Source organism: Schistocerca gregaria, chromosome X, assembly GCF_023897955.1.
Source record: "Schistocerca gregaria isolate iqSchGreg1 chromosome X, iqSchGreg1.2, whole genome shotgun sequence".
In the NCBI taxonomy this organism is placed as follows: Eukaryota; Metazoa; Arthropoda; class Insecta; order Orthoptera; family Acrididae; genus Schistocerca; species Schistocerca gregaria.
In genome coordinates this window covers 478,067,857-478,091,383 of record NC_064931.1, presented here as the reverse complement: position 1 = coordinate 478,091,383, position 23,527 = coordinate 478,067,857, and the positions used below count along the sequence as shown (strand labels likewise).

Genomic DNA, 23,527 nt, shown 5'->3' with positions numbered 1-23,527 from the left:
CAACTAAACCCAGAAATATAGAGAGGAAACAATTATTCAGCCAAACAGATCAAGAGAATAGTATCTTACCTCCTTCTTTCTCTCTTGAAGAATTGAATTCAGCCCTGGATAAATGTAAATTGGGAAAAGCAGCAGGATTGGATGACATTAGAGCTGAACAAATCAAGAATTTTTGTCCTGCTACAATGCTTTGGTTACTGGAGTTTATGAACAACTGATATTCGAGAACGCAAGATCCCTAAAGTATGGTGAAAAGCAAGAGTAATTGCCATACCAAAATCAGGAAAGGACAGGAAAGATCCCAAAAATTATAGATCTATCTCCTTACTTTGTCACCTCTACAAAATAATACTAGAGAGACTCATTCTTCAGAGAATGATTAGAAAGGTGGAACCTCTTCTAAAACCACAGCAAGCAGGTTTCAGAGAAGGGAAAAGTTACACATCTCAGATATTAAACTTAACATAACAAATCAAATATGGATATGAGAAATGGTTCTTTACAGGTGCTGTCTTTATTGATCTGTCTGTGGCTCACAATATGATCAACCATCGGCTCCCTCTGAATACAGTTTATGATATAACTAAAGACTTCACACTCATGTGCAATATTAGAAACCTTCTCCAGAACTGCAGATTTTTTTGTGGAATTTCAGTCTAAGAAAAGTAGATGGAGAACTCAGAAAAATGGGCTACCACAAGGCAGTGTGCTTGTGCCGCTATTCTTCAACATCTATACCAACAATAACCTATGCCTGAAGGAACTCGAAGCTTTATTTATGCTGATGACTGCACTATCATTACTCAAGCTGACTGTTTTGAGACTGTAGAAGATACGCTATCAAAATCTTTGGAAGAATTCACTGTAATAACCTATGCCTGAAGGAACTCGAAGCTTTATTTATGCTGATGACTGCACTATCATTACTCAAGCTGACTGTTTTGAGACTGTAGAAGATACGCTATCAAAATCTTTGGAAGAATTCACTGTAATAACCTATGCCTGAAGGAACTCGAAGCTTTATTTATGCTGATGACTGCACTATCATTACTCAAGCTGACTGTTTTGAGACTGTAGAAGATACGCTATCAAAATCTTTGGAAGAATTCACTGTTTACTATCATGAGAGTTACTTGAAACACTCAGACCCGTGTTTTCCACCTGAAGAATAAACAGGTAAATAGATCCTTAAATATATCCTGGCAAGGCATTGTACTCAAACATAATCCTACTCCCAAATATCTTGGAGTAACTCGGGATCATGCGCTAAAATATAAAAAGCATTGCCTAAACACCAAACAGAAAGTGGCAGCCAGAAATAATATAATGCGGAAATTGACAGGTACATCATGGGGTGCTAATCCATGCACTGTCCACTCAAGTGCACTTGCTCTATGTTATTCCACTGCTGAATATGCATGTTTGGTATGGTACAAGTCCAGCAGTCATGCCAGTAATGTCGATGTGGCTCTAAATGAGTCTTGCCAGATTATCATGGGTTGCTTAAGACCTACTCCTGTGGACAAACTCCACTGCATCACTGGCATAGCTCCTCCCGAAATCAGACATGAGGTAGCTGTGAGATATGAGAAAAGTAAGGCCACAACAAAGAAAGCCCATCTAGTACATGGTCATCAGCCCACACATCCTAGGCTGAAATCAAGAAAGAGCTTCTTGACAACTAACAAGGCTCTCATCGAGAATCCACATGCACCAAGGACCTCGCAATAGTGGGAGAAATGTCGGTATTTGGCAGAATGGATGGCTCCAAGGAAGAACTTCCCCCTGGACATTTGGAAAAGTGGTCAATATGGAGGTCTCTCAACTGATCACAATCAAACTCAACAAGGTGCAAGACCAAACTGCGGACCTGGGGTTTCTTGTGGATTCAGCTCTTTGCCAGCATGGCATTGAGCAGACTAACAGCCATTTCCTTCAGTGTTCCTCATCACCAACCACCTGCACCGTGCAAGACCTTATGAGAGCTACACCAAATTCACTTGAAGTGGTCTTCTTTTGTGTAAAATTATGTCAGCACTTATATTTTTTTATATTTCTGTACTTTTGAAACAATAAATAATTAATTACAATTGAGAGACCTGTACCACGAGGGGGTTGCAACTTGTGTCAGGAAAGTGGGAAAGTCAACCGAGTAATATGCATAACATGTAATATCTCAACCAATATAGAGAAGAGAACAAAAAATTGTTAAGCATTACTTTTCAACATGCCTTGTAAAACTGCCTGGAAAGGAAGGACCTTATGAATATGGGTAGACATCCCCAGAAGCTCCATTTGTGCAGTGGATCAGGGATTGTATGCCTCCTCATAGGTGGCATAACACCTATGGGTGCTGTCTCCACAGGAAAGATTGTTGTAATGCCACGTCCAGCACCAGGGTGAGATTTTTATGGTTTAACAATACCCCCTGCAACCTCACTAGAAGTCTCTAGGTAGTTTCTGTGATTCTAGGACCCAGGTCAGATGCCAATAGACCACACATTCCAGCATGTTTCCCCACAGTTAGATAGTGCTACACAACAACAACTACTGCGAAAGACTTGACCTTTCCTGATATCTTCATCCATATGTCATGACTGTCTCCAGTCAGCCAAATCTTATTAAAAAGGGATGTGAGTGTACACTACAGGTTCCTTTTAAGGTTCCATAACATTATGCACTAGATTTTACCATCACCTGGTGCAGTACTCTTGGCCTAAGACAATGCACACTCCAACTTCCAAGCAGAGAAGGGGTAGTTGTATTCTTGGCATTTTTAGAATAGAAATTTCAGTTGCCCCTTTCCATTTAATGTCCAGCATATGTGGAAAGCTAGATCCTAATTTTCAGCAGCAGCAATCACAATGAAGCATTCTGCCACTGTCTGCACCATGCCTCGCTTCCAGGTGTAGGTTGCAGACACTACTGCTTCAGTACAGCAATTATTGGCAAACTGAAACATTTGCAACATATTCTCCTTGTAGCTTCCCATACCTGTATAGAGCCAGAAGAATCATTTATCAAATGTATAAATACTTGTTATGATTTCTTCTTGTTCTCATTAATTGTTCTTCATCTCTTTGTCCTCATGATCCCAAAAACCATATGGTTCTAGCATATGGTTAGGATTTTACCCATAGCAAAGCCACCCACCTGAAACTATCTGCAGAGTGACACTCATCGTTCTATAGATAGTAAGCTGTTGTGGAAAGCCCATGTCCAGGATCTTCTTCAGAAACTAAATGCTGATTTATTTACCATTAGAACAGTATCTGAAATAAGTGACACTTCAACACGAAAAGTAGTCTACTTTGCATATTTTCATATGCTTATGTTGTATGGTATTATTTTTTGGGGGTAATTCTTCTGATTCAAAAAGGGTATTTTTGGCTCAAAAATGGGCTGTTCAAGCTATATGTGCTGTAAGTTCGAGAACCTCTTGTCAATCCCTATTCAATAGTCTGGGAATTCTGGCATTGCCCTCACAGTATATATTTTCTTTAATGTCGTTTGTTGTTAGCAATATTAGCCTATTCCCAAGAGTTAGCAGCTTTCACTCAGTAAATACTAGGCAGAAATCCAATCTGCATCTGGAATGCACTTCCTTGACTCTTGTGCAGAAAGGAGTGCAGTATTCTGCTGCATCCATTTTCAATAAGCTACCACAAGAACTCAAAAATCTTAGCAGTAGCCCAAACTCTTTTAAGTCCAAACTGAAGAGTTTCCTCATGGCTCACTCCTTCCATTCTGTCGAGGAGCTCCTGGAAGAGCTAAAAAATTAAGCAAATTCCAGTGTTACATTGTTGATTTTCTTTATTTAAACGTATGACTTGTCACCTGAATATGTTTTTTTATATTTCATTTTATCTGTTTCTAATATCGTGTTATAATTTCACGTATTGACTCGTTCCATGACCATGGAGACTTCTCCTTAATTTGGTCCCACAGAACAATAAATAAATAAATCACGGGTCATGATGCCTCTAAAGTGAGCCTGAGGAGTTTGGGATAGATAAATCACTAGTATGGTGGGCAATGCTTTTAATGTGGTCCACCCAGTTCAGAACACTCTCTCAGTGTTGAAAAACAACCAGTTGGGTGTACAACATACAGTTTTGTCTGGTAAGTGTTAATCATGCTAGATTCCTTTCAGGAACTGATCTATCAGAGATACATCCAAATGGGGAAGTAGCCACTTGAATGCAAGTCATTGACCTCTCCTCACTGTGCAGTATCTGCAAGGACAGGAGATCAGAATATAATGTCAATGGGAGACAATGACCCTATTGCAATGCTAATTAATGCTATCACCAGTATTTACATGACACAGTCTCATATCTCACCCAGGTAATGAGAGTGGTTCCATCACAGAAGATATTGACAGCATTAAGTCAAACAGGTTGCAGGGAATGGCAACTCAGGCAGCCCTCCCACTGACTTACCTGGTCCTGCCACCAAGAGGACAGAATGTCTTTATAATCAATGGCATGCTACTGGAATCTGGCTGCTCTCTACTGGATTGGACTACAGATTGCTATACAGATTATTAATTCCTGTTCTGACAACAACTTTGTGAAGACTTATAAACTTTCTGGTGTCAATCTTCCAGCATCAAGTTTCTCACCCACTCTGACCCAGATCATCCAGGCTTTATGAAATTTTACTTTATTCTGTAGCTGTTTAACTGTAAATTAATAAAAGTTGTGCACATTAGTACAAAGGAACCAAACAATTTTATACAAAAGTGGAAATGATGAGTGCACAGCACTTGGACATAGGACATATTCAGTGAAGGCAAACATGGATCCAGAGTTTCTTTAACTTTGGCAACAGCAATTTATACTGCAACAGGAACAATATTAACTGCAACAAACCTGATTAGAAAAGTCGATGGATTCACTAGCCAACAAACACTGCCACACATGTTGTGACAAGCAGAGCCAGTACACCAGCTTCCGCCCATTTCCACATTTTCTGCCAGATGCTGATGAATGGGAAACCTATAATTAGCACCTCTCCCTGCACTTCTAGGCATGTAACATTTCTGATACAGTACTGCAACACACGTCTTCTGTCTACTAATCCTAAGAGTTGACTTTGCTTCTCAAACTTAGTAGTTATTAGATCCAAAAATTTTACAACTTTGGGAAAGCTGCAAGTTATTTTCATCATATTATGAACCAAAGTGTGATGCAGTAGCAGCCAGATGAGAAGTTTTTCAGTGTCTCAGACATTCTAGTCAATAATACATATTATGCAGAGCTGAACTTCAAGGTCTTTCCTGCAAATGTAATTTTTCTTTTGAGTCATCAGTCTTCTGACCTGTTTGACATGGTCAGGCACGAATTCGTCTCCTGTGCCGACCTTATTGTCTCATAGTAGCACTTGCAACCTAGGTCCTCAATTATTTGCTGGATTTATTCCAAGCTCTATTTTCCTCTACAATTTTTACCCTCTGCAGCTCCTTTTAGTACCATGGAAGTTATTGTGTTGTCTTAACAGATGTCGTGCCATCATGTCCCTTCTTCTTGTCAGTGTTTACCATATATTCATTTTCTTACCAATTCTCTGGAGAACCTCCTCATTCCTTACCTTGTCAGTCCATCTAATTGTCAACATTCTTCTCTAACACCACATGTTGAATTCTTCAGTTATCTTCTTTCTTGATTTACCCACAGTCCATATTTCACTGCCATAAAATGCTGTGTCCAATTATACATTCTCAGAAATTTCTTGCTCAATTTATGGCTCTGAGCACTATGGGACTTAACATCTATGGTCATCAGTCCCCTAGAACTTGGAACTACTTAAACCTAACTAACCTAAGGACAGCACACAACACCCAGCCATCACGAGGCAGAGAAAATCCCTGACCCCGACGGCCTCAATTTATGGCCTATGTTTGATACTAGTAGGCTTCTCTTTGCCAGGAATGCCCTTTTTGCCAGTGATAGTGTACTTTTGATGTCCTCTTTGCTCCAACTGCCATGGTTTATTTTGCTGCCTAGGTAGCAGGATTCCTTAACTTCATCTATTTCATGATTACCAATCCTGATGTTAAGTTTCTCGCTGTTCTAATTTCCGCTACTTCTCATTACTTTCATCTTAATTTGATTTACTCTCAGTCCATATTCTGTACACATTAGACTGTCCACTCCATTCAGCAGAGCCTATAATTTTTCTTCACTTTCAGTGAGGATAGCAATGCATCAGTGAATCTTATCATCAATATCCTTTCACCTTGAATTTTAATTCCACTCTTGAATCTTTCTTTTATTTCCATAATCACTTCTTTGATGTATAGACTGAACAGTAGGGATGAAAGACTACACCCTTGTTATACACCCTTTTTGATCTCAGCACTTCATTCTTTGTCTCCCACTCTTATTGTTCCCTCTTGGTTTTTGTACATATTGCATATTACCCATCTTTCCCTATGGCTCATTCCTATTTTTCTCAGAATTTTTAACATCTTGCACCAGTTTACATTCTTGAATGCTTTTTCCAGGTTGACAAATCCTATGAATGTGCCTTGATTTTCTTCAATCTTGCTTCCATTACCAACTGCAATGTCAGACTTGCCTCTCTGGTGCCTTCCCTTCCTAAAGTCAAACTGATTGTCATCTAACAGATCCTCAATTTTCTTTTCCATTCTGTTGTCTACATCTATACTCTGCAACCCACTGTGAGGTGCATGGCTGAGGGTATGTAATGTTGCACCAGTTATTGGGGTTTCTTCCCATTCCAGTCATGTATGGACTGCAGAAAGAGTGATTGAATACCTATATGTTTGCAGTAATTATTCAAATCTTATCTTCACAATTGCTATTTGAGAGATATGCAGGGAGTTGTAGTGTATTTATATTTAAAGCTGGTTCTTGAAACTTTGTTAATAGAATTTCTTGGGATAGTTTATGTCTATTTTCAAGAGTCTTCCAGTTCAGTTCCTTCAATATCTCTGCAACATTCTCCCATGGATCAAACAGACCTGTCACCATTCATGCTGCCCTCTTCTGTATATGTCCAGTATGCCCTGTTAGTCCTATTTGGTATGGGTCCTACACACTTGAGCAGTTTTCTACAACCAGTCACATAAGTGATTTGTAAGCAGTCTCCTTTCTAGGCTGATTGCAGTTCCCTAGTGTCTGACCAATAAACTGAAGTCTACCAACTGCTTTACCCACAACTGAGCCTATGTGATCATTCCATTTTGTATACCTACAATGTGTTACACCCAGGTATCTGCATGAATTAGCTGATTCCAACTGTGACTCACTGATACCATGTGAAGTGCATAATTGTACATTTCTGAACATTTGAAGCAAGTTGCCAATCTTTGGCCCACTTTGAAATTTTAACAAGATCAGACTGAATATTTATGCAACAGTACTTCATCATAAGTAACTGCATCAACTGCAAAAAGTCTGAGGTTACTATTAATATTCTTTTCACTAACTTGGATGCATGAGCTGTTAGGCTGATTGTGTGATAATTCTTGCACCTGTTGGCTCTTGAATTGTTCAGAATTGTGTAGGTAATGTTTTTCCAAAAGACTGATGGTATATCACCAGACTCATACATTCTACACACCAACATGAATAGTCACTTTGTTGCCACTTCCCCCAATGATTTTAGAAATTATTATGGAATATAATCAATCCCTTCTGCCTTATTCAATCACAAGTCTTCCAAACCTCTTTTAAATTCTGATCCTAATAATGGATCCCCTAGCTTCACTGTGTCTATTCCTGTTTCTTCTCCTATCACATCATCAGACAAGTCTTCCCCCTCACTGAGACCTTTAGTGTGCTCTTTCCACCTATCCACTCTCTCCTCTGCTTTTGACAGAGGGATTCCCATTGTACTCTTAATTTTACCACCCTTGCTTCTAATTTCACCAAAGGGTGTTTTGACTTTTCCATACACTGAGTCAGACCTTTCGACAATCATTTCTCTTTCAATTTCTTCATATTTTTCCTGCATCCATTCCACCTTAGGTTCACTGCACTTTCTAATTATTTCATTCCTAAGTGATTTATATATATGCATTTTTGAATTTCCCTGAACATTTTTGTACTTCCTTCTTCCATTGATCAATTGAAGTATTTTTTTCTGTTTCTCATGGTTTCTTGGCAATTACTTTCTTTGTACCTATGTTTTTCTTCCAACTTCAACAACATTTTTAGAGATGTCAATTCTTCTTCAACTGAGCTGCCTACTGAGCTATTCCTTATCACAGTATCTACATCCTCAGAGAACTTCACATGTATCTCCTCATTCCTTAGGACTTTTGTACCCTGCTTCTTTGAGCATTGATTTTTTTCTAACTAGTCTCTTAAACTTCTGCCTACTCTTCATCACTACTAAAATGTGATCCGAACATATATCTACTCCTGGGTATGCCTTACAAGCCAGTATCTGATGTCATTTTACATGTACTAACTAGAGCCACAATCAATTGTATGCAGATTATCTTGTGTGCGGTGTAATTATTTGGTCCATTCCACACCAGGAAGTACGTTTACAAATACTAGTTGGACAGCCAACCCTAGAAGAGATTCTCAAAGCTGCTAAAGCACATGAAGCTCCATGTCGGGCACAATGCTCATAAGAGGAACAAGAGGTGTCTTCTATCAATAGCTCATCCCCTTCCCACAGAAAATTGTTGTACCAGGACTTAGACTGCTCAACATCTAATAGTGACAACACTGTGTTTCTGTTCGTAGTTCATTCTGTTATCACAACAAATTGCAAAATCGGATTCAGATTTCTAAACCTCAGTGAACATTGTACTAAGCAAGCTTGTTGTTCTGTGCCTCAGACAGTGCATTCAGATAACCAGTCTTCTACATCCAATTCAGATTCAGACCACCCCAATGGTTGTCCTCTGAATGGGTGCCCACAGTTTTGAAGCATGCACATCTGATAGCATTGTGTCCTCATAAACATGTATGCTGCTCAGAATGTCACAAGCTTAGCCACATGTCCAGCATCTGTGGCAGCCACACATGTCCTCCTGAGTCACAGCATGAGCATAAACAAGTTCACATCATCTTACCTCACTTATATCTTTTTCCAGAGCAACTGCTGAAATTTTGGATCACACTTGCCACTTTTGATCAACCATTTATATTTCAAGTGAAAACAGGAACTTCCCAATTGTTTCCAGCCCATCAGGATCTAATAAACTACAGCCAATAGTGCATTCCCATCCATGGTCATTGTGTAGTGATGGCCGCTACAAGAAACTCAACAAACATAATTTTACATCTTTGCTTCAGACTGTAGTCAAAACATGTTTGGTCTCCCCATTTCTTTCACACCCACCTAAGTCTGATGGCAGAATTTATGTCTGTAGAGATTTTACAACAACTGTCAATGATCAATCAGTTGTAGATACTTGACCCATTGCTTGTCCCAAAGAACTATGTCAAAACTATTATGAGGAAAACATTTTATCAGAACAGATGTACGAAAGGTGTATCTACAGTTAAAATGGACAAGGTATCCTAGCAGTTCATGGCCATCAATTTTTTCTTTGTCCCCTTATCCTACAATCACTCCCTTTCAACATGTATCTGGAGCAGGTTATCCATGATGTCCTGTGCAGCACTATCTGGATGACGACCTTATTACTAACAATATGAGGGAAGCACACCTATATAATCTTTGCTTCCTTTGCCTAAATTTACAAGGCAACTGCCTCTGTTGAAGCTTAAAGAAATGTGTATTCTTTAAATCAAAAGTTCACTAACTGCGATACATGCTCAGTATGGTGGCTTACACTCAACAAATGAAAATGTCGAAGCCGCCAGCAAACTCCATCCACCAACTAACCTTACAGAACTACAATCCTCCACATAAACATTATTAATGTTTCACAATGAATTACAATCCTCATTAAAAGCTTTTATTTATGTTCCACAATACTTCTTGAGTATAGTCAATTATTGCCGGAAATTTATCCCTCGGCATCGGAAAGAGCCAAACCTCTCAAACTTCTGAAAAAAAAAGGTATCAAATTTCTATGAACCACTGCTAGCCAATAGATTTTTGATTGCATAAAGGGCTTCACCACACCTCACAGCTAGCAATGTTTGACCCCAGTAAACCATTGATCCTCACCATTGATGCCACGTAACATGGTGTTGGTGCAGTTTTATCACAAAAATCCTGGTGACACTGAACATTCTATTGCATACACATCAAAAACATTAAATTCTGCTCAATTCAACTACAGAAAAATAGAAAATGAACCTTTATCAATCATTTTTGGCGTCCAAAAATTTCGTAATTTCCTCTGTTGAGTGAAATTCCTCCTTATTACTGACTACAAACCTCTGGTAACTCTCTTCAGATCTCACAGCCATATACCAGAGAAAAGATGTAACAAAGCACGTGGGTTACTTCCAGCTGTTTTGCTTTTCACCCTCCCAAAATCAGTTATTATTATTATTATTATTATTATTATTATTATGCAAATTTTGTGATGTCACTGATGTCATTTATATGGCATGTGCACAATAACTAAAAATCTCAAATATTGACTCAGGGCTTATCCAACTTAATTTTATTATCTGTTACATTCCTTTGGTTATCAGAAGTATAATGAGCTAATTATTTTGTCAAAACCTGTTTAATTACAATATATCAGTAACTTCATATTTTGTTGCCATTGTTCAGTTACTAACTTCTCAATAATGTAGATGAAAAAGCTATACAAATAAGTAAAGCATTCATGCAGTCAATGACAAAAATGTGATGGCAGCACCTGTACTAATTTAATTACAGAGTAATTAATATCCTTAGTAAAACCATTGTTTCTGACATAGAATCCCATATTTAGCAAATTGACTAGCTTAATTCAACAGGCATTATTAGTGTATCTGAAAGTCCTTGTTAAAATGAATCTCCATCCACTATTCAGTTATTCAGAAATGGAAATCTTTAATTGTAAACTGTAAAAATCTGGTTAACAACAACACATGACTTTAGTTTCAGTTATTGCAAACTTATAAAAGAGCCATGTTGGAAACCATTTTAAGTTCAGGGTGTGGAGAGTTATGAAACCTGCAAGATCTACTCCATCAATGTGGGAAAATGTACCACAGATGAGTTAGTACAAGTAACAAGTCAGAAACTGTACCATATTTTATGTAAATTTCATGTCCAGGAGTTTGTTCAATGATTTATTGACTGTTTTAATGATTAATTGGACAATGAATGTGTACAAATTAGTATAAACTGTGTAAAATTCAGCAATGCTCACTGTGACAATAGGAGCAACATTGTGAACTATGTTATTTACAAATGATAATCACTGTGTGAATCATGCTTGTACCTGTTTGAATGTAGGAGCTGAAAGACAGTGTTTTAATACTACAATTTTGGGACTGTGTTAAATATTTGTTCATCACACTTGAACAGTTGTGAATAGTTACTTCAGTGTTACATTACTGTACTTGACAAAATTAAAGGATGACATGTGAGCTTAGTGTGTGGCTGTCTATTTATCTGTACTGTAATTAAAGCAAATGAGACAGTAACTGGCCATAAACAGTAATTTATTCAACATCTAAATGCAAGAAAAGTGTTCGGAATGCAAATTTCTGGTGTGGAATAAATTATTAGTACTATATCATCCCCACAACCAACTTTTCAGCCATTTTCTAAGGAGGCTACAAACAGCTCAGCAATAACAAAATTCGTCCCTATCCATAAGCAAGTACAACAGCCAAATACACTATAGATGCCCATCTCAGCATGCTAAAACAGATGCATTCTCCCAGTTCCCGATGGGTCCTAACCCACACTTTGATGGACAGGAGCCAATGTGTTTTGTTATTGAAACTACAGGATATTTCTGACAAATTTCCAATTACTAAGTATGAGATTACTCAAGCCAAAGCAGAAGACCCACTCCTCAAACAGGTCCTGACCTTCATCACGAAGAGCTGGCCCAAATGCCTGCCCAATAATGATGCTGATGAGTTTCAAATGCTGCACTTGCTACAACATTAGCTACAACCATCAGAGACAATCATCTCTGTTCAAAATCTGAGGATGAGTGTTGGGTAGCAATTCCTACTTGTCTCTGTCCCTAAATCATGCAGCTGTTGTATGCAGACCACTGAGGAATGATGGGCATATAGGAATTTGCAAAGTGGCCCTTATAATGGCCATGCATGTCTCAGTACATAGAATATGCTGTCCAAGGCTGCACTGCTGATACCATCACCCAAGTAGCAATACTAGAGAAGTTTCTGCTTTGGCTGATGCTGTAGCAACTGTGGGAGAATGTCCACATGGGCTATGCAGACCCCTTCCTCACTTAAATATGACTAGTGGCCATTGACATTTTCTCAAAATTTCACTACATAGCTCACGCAAATACTGCATTGTCAGCCACAACTATCTATGCCCTAAAAAAATATTTGACACAGGGGGTGCTCCTACACCTTGGTCTCAACAAGGAACCACAATTTCAGTCCATTCACTTTATGGATTTTAGCAGAAACAATAGCATCCAACATGTTTTCTGCCCATTTTCATCCTGCCTCTATCAGAAAAGCTGAGAGCTTTGTTCACACTTTCAAAACACAAATGATCAAAACTGTCACTTTTGGTGACAAGGAAGATGTGGCACATGCATTTTTAACAGTCTAAAGGCTGATCACCAACTAAAATTTTACATTGACATCATCAGCACATGTTACTGGACCTCCCAATATGCAGTGGTAACCACTGTCAGGGCCCACACATATGGCTGGGTCCCAAAATGGGTATTAGGTGTCATCACAGCCAATTGAACTACATGATTTTCAACATATAATCAAATGGTGTGTGCCTAGTGTACCATCCAAACTAGCTCTACCCTTGTCTGCTGTCCACTGAGCCAGCAACAGCTCAGCCCCACCAAATAATTATCCTAGTGTTACACCACTTGCGATGTCTTCCCATCACACCACCCCTGCAGTCATCTACAAGAACATTACCACAAATGTGTGTGACACTCTGGACACACTGCCACCTACGGATGTGAAGATGGATGAGGAACCTCCAGTCTCTCCACCATCATCGAACATGGAGATGCAGCCTCCTCTGGTAGAACAAATAAACAAGACACCCACCTACACTTCCTCCTGTCTGCCTCGTCATCTTTGTCACTGTCCCAGACATTTTCAGTCATATCAACCAACTCCAGGGAGAAGTGGGGGAGAGGACATGTATCTCACACAGGTAATGGCATTATTTTAGCCACATAAGATTTCAATATTAATGAGTCAAACAGGTTGTAGGGCACAGCAGCTCCCAGCAACTCACCTTGTCCTCCTGCCTGAGGTCGGAATGCCTTTAAAAGCTCCTCTACTGGGAGTGACACTGTCATATCATTTGCTGAGTGAAGACTATTGACAGCATCCTAGTGACATGCTACTGGAACCTGACTGTTCTCTACTGGGTCAGGCAATGGACTGCTACATGGGTATTAATTTCTGTACTGATGATGAATTTGCAAGGGTTAATGGACTTTCTGGTATTATTCTTCTACCATCTGTTTGCTTGCTTATGATGATCCAGCTCATTTAGGTTTTATGGACTTTTAAGTTTATTTTGTGGTAGTTTAATTGTGAGTTAACAAAAGTTGTGCATTTTGGTACGCAGGAACCAAAAATAGCTCTTCTGACACAATGGGGCTCACAACAATTCAGCTCCTAGGGTACATTGATGTAGATCCCATAGCACATTTTGTGCATTACAGTCTCCTACAAGTAGGAAGGGATGGGAGAAATATGAGAAAAGTTCAGAGATAGTTTCACTACCCTGAGCTTCATTCGATGGATAGTGTATGGAATATGCACTCATAGTAAATGGCTGAATAGCTGTTGAGAGCCCAATTGCAGGCTGTTAATGAAGGTACAAGCATATGAAATAAGTTCAGAGATACGTGAGTGGCTCAAAGACTTCTCAAGTAACAGAACCTAGTTTGTTGTCCTCGATGATGAGTGTTCATCAGAGACGAGGGTATTGTCAGATGTGCCCCAGGGAATTATGATGGGACCACTGTTGATCTATATATACATAAATGATTTAAATAAAATAGAAAGAAACTTCCACATGGGAAAAATATATTAAAAACAAAGATTCCAAGACTTACCAAGCAGGAAAGCGCCGGTAGATAGGCACAATGAATAAAACACACAAACACACACACAGAATTTCGAGCTTTCGCAACCGGCAGCTGCTTCGTCAGGAAAGAGGGAAGGAAAAGGAAAGATGAAAGGATGTGGGTTTTAAGGGAGAGGGTAAGGAGTCATTCCAATCCCGGGAGTGGAAAGACTTACCTTAGGGGGAAAAAAGGATAGGTATATACTCGCACGCGCGCGCACCACACACACACACACACACACACACACACACACACACACACACACACACACACACACACACACATCCGTCCATCCATACATACACAGACACAAGCCACAAGCTTGTGTCTGTGTATGTGTGTGTGTGTGTGTGTGTGTGTGTGTGTGTGTGGGTGTGCGAGTATATACCTATCCTTTTTTCCCCCTAAGGTAAGTCTTTCCGCTCCCGGGATTGGAATGACTCCTTACCCTCTCCCTTAAAACCCACATCCTTTCATCTTTCCTTTTCCTTCCCTCTTTCCTGTACATAAATGATTTTGCAGACAAGGTGGGCAGCTATCTGTGGTTGTTTAATGATGATGCTGTGGTGTATGGTAAGGTGTCAAGAAGATGCGAGATGACGTAGAAAAAATTTCTAGTTGGTGTGAGGAATGGCAGCTAGCTCTAAATGTGGAAAAATGTAAGTTAATGAGGACAAACAGGAAGAACAAACCTATAATGTTCAGATAGAGCGTTAGTGTACTGCTTGACACTGTCAAGTCTTTTAAATATCCGGGAGTAAATGTTGCAAAGTGATATGAAATGCAATGAGCATGTTAGAACTATGGTAAGGAAGGCAAATGGTCGACTTCAATTTATTGGGAGAATTTTAGGAAAGAGTGGTTCACCCATAAAGAAGGCCATGTATGGGATGCTGGTGCAAACTGTTCTCAAGTAATGCTTCAGTGTTTGGTATCTATACCAAGTCAGAGTGAAGGAAGACATTGAAGTGATTCAGAGGCGGGCTGCTAGATTTCTTACCGGTAGGTTTTAACAACACGTAAGTGTTATGAAGATGCTTTGGGAACTTAAATAGGAATTCCTGGATGGAAGACTACATTCTTTTCGAGTTGTAGAGCTGTAGGAGTTGTGATGCCGTACTTTTGGAATAAATTACACTTTACAGTTGTAACTGAGCTGGACCTATGGAATGGAGACTGCAAAACACATTTTTTTGCTGTGTTATCACCATCTTAACTGAATGAATGCTGGGTAATGAATGAGCAAGTGAGAAAGCTGCATCATGGAGACATTTATTAGCAACCACATAACCAGTAACTTACAACTAGCAACAAGATAAAATTCAAATTTTTATCTATAACTTAAAGTTTACTTCATTGAGGTAAAAGATATGGTCTTGTGAAATTGGATGAATGAAATTACTTAACAGAATATTTCATAAGACAAAGACTATCAAATTTCTTAATTTATACCACTAACCTTAACATGTGCATAAGAAGTTATCCCAATAACTGTGAGCAAAATACCAACACCCTGATTAATATGAAGAGGATCTTCAAACAACAGTACACCACCTAGCATGGTAACACAAAATTTAAGGTGTCCAACCATGTTGTATCTAAATTTAATGGTTAAGTTTTTATTGACACAATAGTAAAACTGAATAGTATTCAATTTAAAACATTTTCATAAATGTGCATTATTTAAACTTGCCAACAACATTGTTAATGAAGATTTAAAAAGAAGTGTCAAACCTAAAAATGAACAGATAAAAAGTGCACTTATAAAACAAGCAACAGTAGTAATTCAGTTGAATAACCAACAAAGCTCTAGAAAAGTAACATAATAAATAAGAGAGGCTACACAGATGTACACCAAAAACAGTTTAATACTTCCATATAATTGACAAAACTACAGACTTTCCAACATTTAACATAAAATGTTATGTCACGCAATAACTAGATGAGTCACAAAGGAATACTACCTGGAAGATTAAAAAATGAACATAACATGATAAATAAAAGCATTTTCAGAATAAAAAGTAAAACTCAACTGAAGAAATTGTTCAAATCACAAAGCAAAACCCTTGTTTGTGAGTATTAAATCTCAGGTGACACAACTCCCAGTACTATCAATGGCAACATGTAAAGAAGGGCTCAGAGTATGCCTAGCATTCGGTAAAATAAGTTGCTTTTCATTGATTGAACAGGGGAAGATATGGAGGTAAATGAATCACTTAAAATCCAGACAAAGCTAGCTAGTTAGCTATATATTCCATACATCATTTGCATAATTTCCATCAAAAGTACATAGAATGAATTTATTTTCATAAAATGGTGCCCCATAGCTCATGAATATTTGAAGCACAATGTAATTACCACCAAGAGATGCTGATAAAATTTCTTTATATAACAACAAATTTTGTCCATAGACCACCAGGTACCAAAAACCATTTACATCATCATATTACAAATAATAAAATCATTGGTGTCAGATAATAAAATATGTGAATTCATCACTGTTGTCACATAGTAATATAAATTACATTGTCAACAGTACATTGAATGCTTCCATTCCTAGCACTAATGCTGACTGTTGGAGTAGCATGAAGAAGTTCATGATGTTCACCACAAGCAATGCTGTAAGAATGTCATAATACTGTAAGGTGTCATAGGCTTTTGTAAGCTAAAGAAGACAGGAATGACGCATTGGCAACAGTTAAAGCCATCCTTATAGCTGCCTCCAGGTGTATTAAGTGGTTAGTTGTGGCCTGGTCCTCTTGAAATCCACACTTTGAAATGGAAAAAAGAGCCTTCATGTCAGAAGAACACAAGCACCAGTTCATCATTTGTCTGAGCAACTTACACAGAACTTTAGTGAGGCTGGTTGTTCCAAAACTATCCATCTCATATGAGTTTTTACCCAATTATATGACTGGAACAATCATACTATCCCTCCTTTAGGTCTGGGAAATTGCTCTCACATCAAATACAATTAAAATCTGCAGCGATGTGGGGCAGTAATCCATGGATAGGGGTTGTAGTATTTGACTGGGGATTCTATTAGGCTCTGATGATGTGCTGTAGCCAAGGGTCAATGTACTGAGGAGTTCCCATTCACTGAAAGGAGTATTACATAGTTCCAGACATTGTGTAGTGAAGGACGGGGCTGTTATCCTCTGCATGATTTTTATGTACATGGAAGGCAAAGAGGCAATTGTCAAATGCAGCGATTGGAGTGAAGAGTGCTGCAGAGTTTTTTGCAATAACAGTATGGTTGGTACAAACCAAGAACACTGGTTGCTAGCTGGCTGCCATAGATGCAATTTAACTTCGCTCATACTTGTGAAGAGCCATTGGTCCCTATGGTAGGGACATATCTTTCCCAACATTCCTTCTTCTGTTGTTTTGCTAGAGTGGGTGCTTGAGCATGGTGCTCTTTTAAGGCAATAATGTTTTCTACTGACAGGTGATGCTTATGTCATTGGAGTACCCAAATGAGATCACTGATTGCCTTGGCAATTTTTTGTGTCCATTGTGGGACTAGTTTTCAATGGCATGTTACTGAAGAAAGGGGGAATGTTAACTCTGTTACTGTTAGTATTGTGGTAATTGTATGAGACAGGATCAGAAAGTAACACACAATAACTTTTTTCTCCCCTGGCACTGCAGCTGGAATGTTGAATTTTGATGACAATATAGTTTGAAGTTTGCACTACAGAGGGTATTTTGTTTTCATGTGCAGCTCTAGCTAGAGAAGCCTGAACTATGAAACAAACATGGTGTGCCTGTCACTGTCATCAACTTGAAAGGCAGTGAAGTGTAGTTCAATATTTGTGGGGCAAAGGGCATAAGCCAAGTTAAATTCACAGGGACATATGTGGCATGTATGGGGATGACTGTATGGATGATAGCAATGTATCCATGTGGTGTGTACTTTTCCAAGAGGGCCATGTGAACCTTTCACCACACTCCGGGTGGAGGGTAACAGCTGCAACATCACAGAATATCATAACCATTGCGGCAGCAATTTTGAACAACCAGTGTGTGCAACTGTAAATCTTATCACAGCAGTTCAACATTTCCTATGATGCAGTGTGTGATATTATTCATGACACGTTGAAATTTTGTAAAGTCAATACTTGTGGGGTGTCTAAGAACCTGACAGACAATCACAACGGCCAGCAAATGATGACAAGCTTGTACCACTTTATCTGTTACGCCACTGAAGTGCATGATTTTCTAAAAGGAATCGTCACTGGTGGTAATTTGTGGGTGTGCCACTACTACCAAATTTGGGTGTGAGGTGCTTCAGCATCTATGACACAGTCCAGATCTTGCACCATTGGACTTTCATCTGTTCAGTCCCATGAATAAATTCTTGGACAGCTAATGCTTTGGGATAGATGCAGAAGATGGCTATACTCAATACAAATAGACTTATATGAACAAGGTATACTGAAACTGGTACCACAATGGAAGAAATGTGTTGAGAATGTTGGTGATTATGCACAAAAGTAGGTAAAACATGTAAGTTTCATTGTGATTTTTTTTAAAATTATTACCTATTAAACTTTTTAGTAATAAACCATTGTGTTACTTTGTGCTCTTCCCTCATGTAATATAGCAAATCATCCATATTCCCTTGTGATGTAGCTCCAGTATAGAAACTGAGCTGCAATTTAAACAGTGCCCAACAACCAACAGTAGAAACTACGGTAATGAAAGCATAAATCACTTTCTCCAATACTTGAGCAAAAAAACTGGAAAGAGATTTATAACCACAAATACACAGATGGAAAATATAATAAATTTATCAGTAATTTTTCCTACTACTTTGAATTGTGCTTCCCTCCAACACAGAGGAAAGTAAATGGATCACTTCTAGTATTCTCAAACAAAAAATGATTACTACACAGATTGTCTAAATAGCTCATGTTACCAAACTTTCATACTTATTACAAAACCTATAAAAAGACCTTCAAAAATGTTATCAAACAAGCAAATATAATGGCAAATGATACATACATAAAAAATTCCACCTATAAGATGAAAGTCACATGGAATATTGTAAAGAAGGAAACTGAAGCAGAACAGACACATTTCCGTAATATTAACTGCCTAATGGAGAATTCGGCTGTGGTAACTGAATCTACAAAAACTACAAACAAACTTAATTCCTACTTTACACAGATAGCTGAACATCTTATACATCAAAATTTACAGTGCACTCCCAGAAATCAGTCCAGATGTACAATAAATAATAAACCTAATTTTCTCTAGCCCACCAATGAAAAGGAAATACTTGCTGTAATTAAAGAACTGAAGCCCAAATTCTCTGTTGGTACTGACAATATCCCTGACTACATCTTGAAGAAATGTGCTCTCCTCATAGCCAGGCTACTTGTCAACATCTCTAACTGTTCTCTATCAGAAGGGGTGTTCCCAGAAAAATTGAAAATAACAAAAGTAAAGCTTCCATTCAAGAAGGATGTAAAAACAAAAGTATCAAACTATAGACCTATTTCACTACTATCTGGTCTTTCCAAAATAATTGAAAACATCTATCGTAAAAGACTAATCAATACCATAGAAAAAATAATTACTTCTTGTTGTGTCTAGCAAGACTGCCTACTAAATTTGTTAGACAAACAATCAAACAACTTGTATTAATGAGTTTTATTTCAAAAAGAAAATTATAATACTTAGCTCTGGCAATAACATGGATGTGGTCACAAGCAAAGGGCAATATACAAAATAATGAGTCTCTGCAGCCCTTGCTGATCTCTAACTGATAAAAGTCTTTCCTGAACTGCTATGGAAGTGCATAACACTGATGCTGCTATCCAAGTGGCTAATAGGGAAGTTGCTCTTGAACTGGGCCATCACCAGTCAGTCGCGGCACATATACCCTCTCCACCTAGGGACCGCTGCCATCGTGTTTTCGTCCTGGAAGGGAGGTCGATCGGCATGCAATTGGTTGACCCCTTCTTGCAGCCTTCCCTGCTCTATCATTTCTGGCTGGTATACCGGTGCTTTACTTTACGCCATAACACTTCTTAAATACACAACACGGATTCCAAAATCCTGATACTGCTATTTTTACATTCCTAAATGAAGCCTTAACTGCAATAGACAGCAAAGAGCATATCTCAGCCATCTAAAGCATTTGATATCATCAATCACAACATATTGCTTAAGAAATTTGAATCTGTAGGTTAGGGGTCCAGCCTATGAATGGATAAAATCATATCTCCAAAACAGAGAGTAGTTGGCTTGCTATCCAACATGGGAACAAGATAAAGTCCTACTGCTCAGAAAAGTAGAGCATTAAGTATGGTGTAGCACAAGGCTCCATTCTAGTACCAGTTCTGTTTCTACTCTTTGTAAATGACTTGGTTCCGCCCAGGTCACATCATAATTACATAAAATTTGCAGATGACACAAATGTGATAATAAAGGGAAGGATCAGAGAAGAGTTACTGCATAAGATTAAAAAGTGCACCACTCACTTTACAGACTGGTTTTCTGGAAACAATTTAGTAATAAACACAGAAAAAACAGTTACAGTGCACTTATGCACAAGGCCAAATAAATGTCCACTAACACCAGACATAGAGTTGTTTACCAGAACCCCTGAAAATGTAAGCTCTACAAAATTTCTTGGAATATGGATCCAATAAGATCTAAAATGGATCCAGCATGCAAAATACTTTACAAATAAATTGAATATCATTTGTTATACTATCAATATTCTTTCTGGTTGCACACTAAAGGATACACTAAAAAATGTATACTTCACCCAGACAAAATCTTTACTGTGATATGGCATTATCTTTAGGAGAAATGTTTCTGCCACCAAAGTTGTTTTATATGCCAAAAGAGAATTGTAAGAGCCTTAGAAAATGATGCCTCAACAAGCTCATGCAGGCCCTTATTTAAGAAACTTCACATCCTTCCACTACCATGTCTATATATCTTACAAGTAATGACATTTGTTAGGAAAATCTTAGAAAAAAGCAACAATCTTGTATCAACTAACCTGAGCATAAATCTGTATAACACAAGGAGAAAGCAGGATTTACATGTTCAGCATACATACACAACATTAAAACAGAATGGACCACTGCAAACAGGAAACAGACTATACAATAAACTACCTAATAACATTAGAACAATAAAAGACACTTCAAAATTTAAACCTGCTGTCCATAAATATTTATTGCAAAAGTGTTGTTATAGTATAGATGAATATCTTGAAACATAAAAATTTGTTGCCAAATATTAAAAAAAAAGAGTGAATGAAATGTTAATCAAAAGTTTTATGTAAAAAAGAACTGATTGCACTACTTGTGTTAAATATTATGTATGAAGGCTCAATTCTCAGCTTTGATAATATTTAAGTGTAAATCAATGTAAATATTCTTGCATTATTTGAAAATGTGTATTGTAAATCACAATGGCTTACCCAATATTGTATTGTATACCATGTACAACAAATGATTAAAAGGACCAATAAAAAATGAAATGAAATGATAGAGTGGTGCTGAAAGAATGCTAACCAGCTTTCTGGATTGACCACTGTGATGAACACTCAGTCAGGTATCACTGAACTGAACGAAACAGGCTGTATCTACTGATCAGGAGATCAGTGGCTGAATATATTCCATGTGTCACACTAAAATGAGTTTCAGTTGCCTCACAATGGTCTGAGATCACCCAGTAGAAGGAAACATGCATGTAGGTGGTGTATTATATTAGATATCACTCTGATATTTCAGATCTCTGTCTGGAGGGATATAGATATTACAGAGAGCAAAATCCATAGTTGTATGTATGACAGCAACCTCATGTAAGGATACTGTGACTGATATACTTGCCAGCAAACTATGTAGCAGTGTGAGCACTACCTGGTGAGCTTTACCTTCCAAGACTTCCTGTAGGCTCCTGGTTCTTCTGGTGGGCATTGTCAGGTAGTGAGCACATGAGCTTAGATATGGGGAAGACTTGGTTGAACAAATATATAATGAAAGAGTTATGAGCCAGAAACATGCAAATTTGAATTATAAAGTGTTTAGTACTGCACAGATAGAAATGTTTCATTGATATATGAATGCTGAATTGTAAGTGATTTTTTTGTGAGAGCAAGAATTATAAAATTTGTCAGTATTCTCAAAGGAATGAGTATAATGTAGTTAGGTGTTTTTTCCTTTGTTTAAAGATAAATAAATCAAGTTAAAGCATATAATATTTTATTTCAAAAGAAACTGACCAGCTCTTATGATAATTATGTCTGCAAGCAATTAAAGTTATACCAAGTACAGGTTGGCTGCAGTTCAGTTTTTCTGAGAAGGAACCCCTAGAGTGCAAGGTCACAAAAGGTCAATGATGTTTGTAGCATTTGACACCTCACATATTGTCTGCCATGCAACCATAATATCGGCTGATAATGACAACAGGGGGTGGGACTGAAGGTATCCAACAGTGAGCACAGCATGTGCTACAGAGTGTAGCTGAACTGCTTAGTCGACAAGTAACCCACAACAGTGCTACAGTGCAAAGCAATGGCAATGGTAACCAAATCAGGCATTGCATTAGATCTACAACAACAGTTGCCAAAAGTTGACATTTCATCATAAACAAAGCCAAGGAATTTGCAGAGTAAGAAATAAGTGGCAAATGAAGTATTAGCATTTCTGCTAGATGAGTCAGTGACATGTGTGGTGTCATACACAATCAAATGTGAGGACAATGTACATGAGGAGTATGTTGTTGTTGTTGTCTTCAGTCCTGAGACTGGTTTGATGCAGCTCTCCATGCTACTCTATCCTGTGCAAGCTGCTTCATCTCCCAGTACCTACTGCAACCTACATCCTTCTGAATCTGTTTAGTGTACTCATCTCTCGGTCTCCCTCTACGATTTTTACCCTCCACGCTGCCCTCCAATGCTAAATTTGTGATCCCATGATGCCTCAAAACATGTCCTACCAACCGATCCCTTCTTCTAGTCAAGTTGTGCCACAAACTTCTCTTCTCCCCAATCCTATTCAATACCTCCTCATTAGTTACGTGATCTATCCACCTTATCTTCAGTATTCTTCTGTAGCACCACATTTCGAAAGCTTCTATTCTCTTCTTGTCCAAACTAGTTATCATCCATGTTTCACTTCCATACATGGCTACACTCCAAACAAATACTTTCAGAAACGACTTCCTAATACATAAATCTATATTCGACGTTAACAAATTTTGTCTTCTTCAGAAACGCTTTCCTTGCCATTGCCAGTCTACATTTTATATCCTCTCTACTTCGACCATCATCAGTTATTTTACTTCCTAAATAGCAAAACTCCTTTACTACTTTAAGTGTCTCATTTCCTA

General features: G+C 38.2%; 1 protein-coding gene across 4 annotated transcripts in view; it reads right to left on the bottom strand.

The window, feature by feature from the left end:
* LOC126298905 (solute carrier family 35 member E3-like) overlaps positions 1-23,527 on the bottom strand; it is a 162,807-nt gene that overhangs the window by 69,894 nt on the left and 69,386 nt on the right. For all 4 annotated transcript variants that reach the window (XR_007552693.1, XM_049990446.1, XM_049990445.1 and 1 more), the window contains exon 5: positions 15,627-15,765. Coding sequence is in view for 3 of the 4 variants with exons in the window: in XM_049990446.1 (XP_049846403.1) it covers positions 15,627-15,765 (139 nt within the window). In the remaining variant the exon portion in view is untranslated. The remainder of the gene's footprint in view (positions 1-15,626; positions 15,766-23,527) is intronic.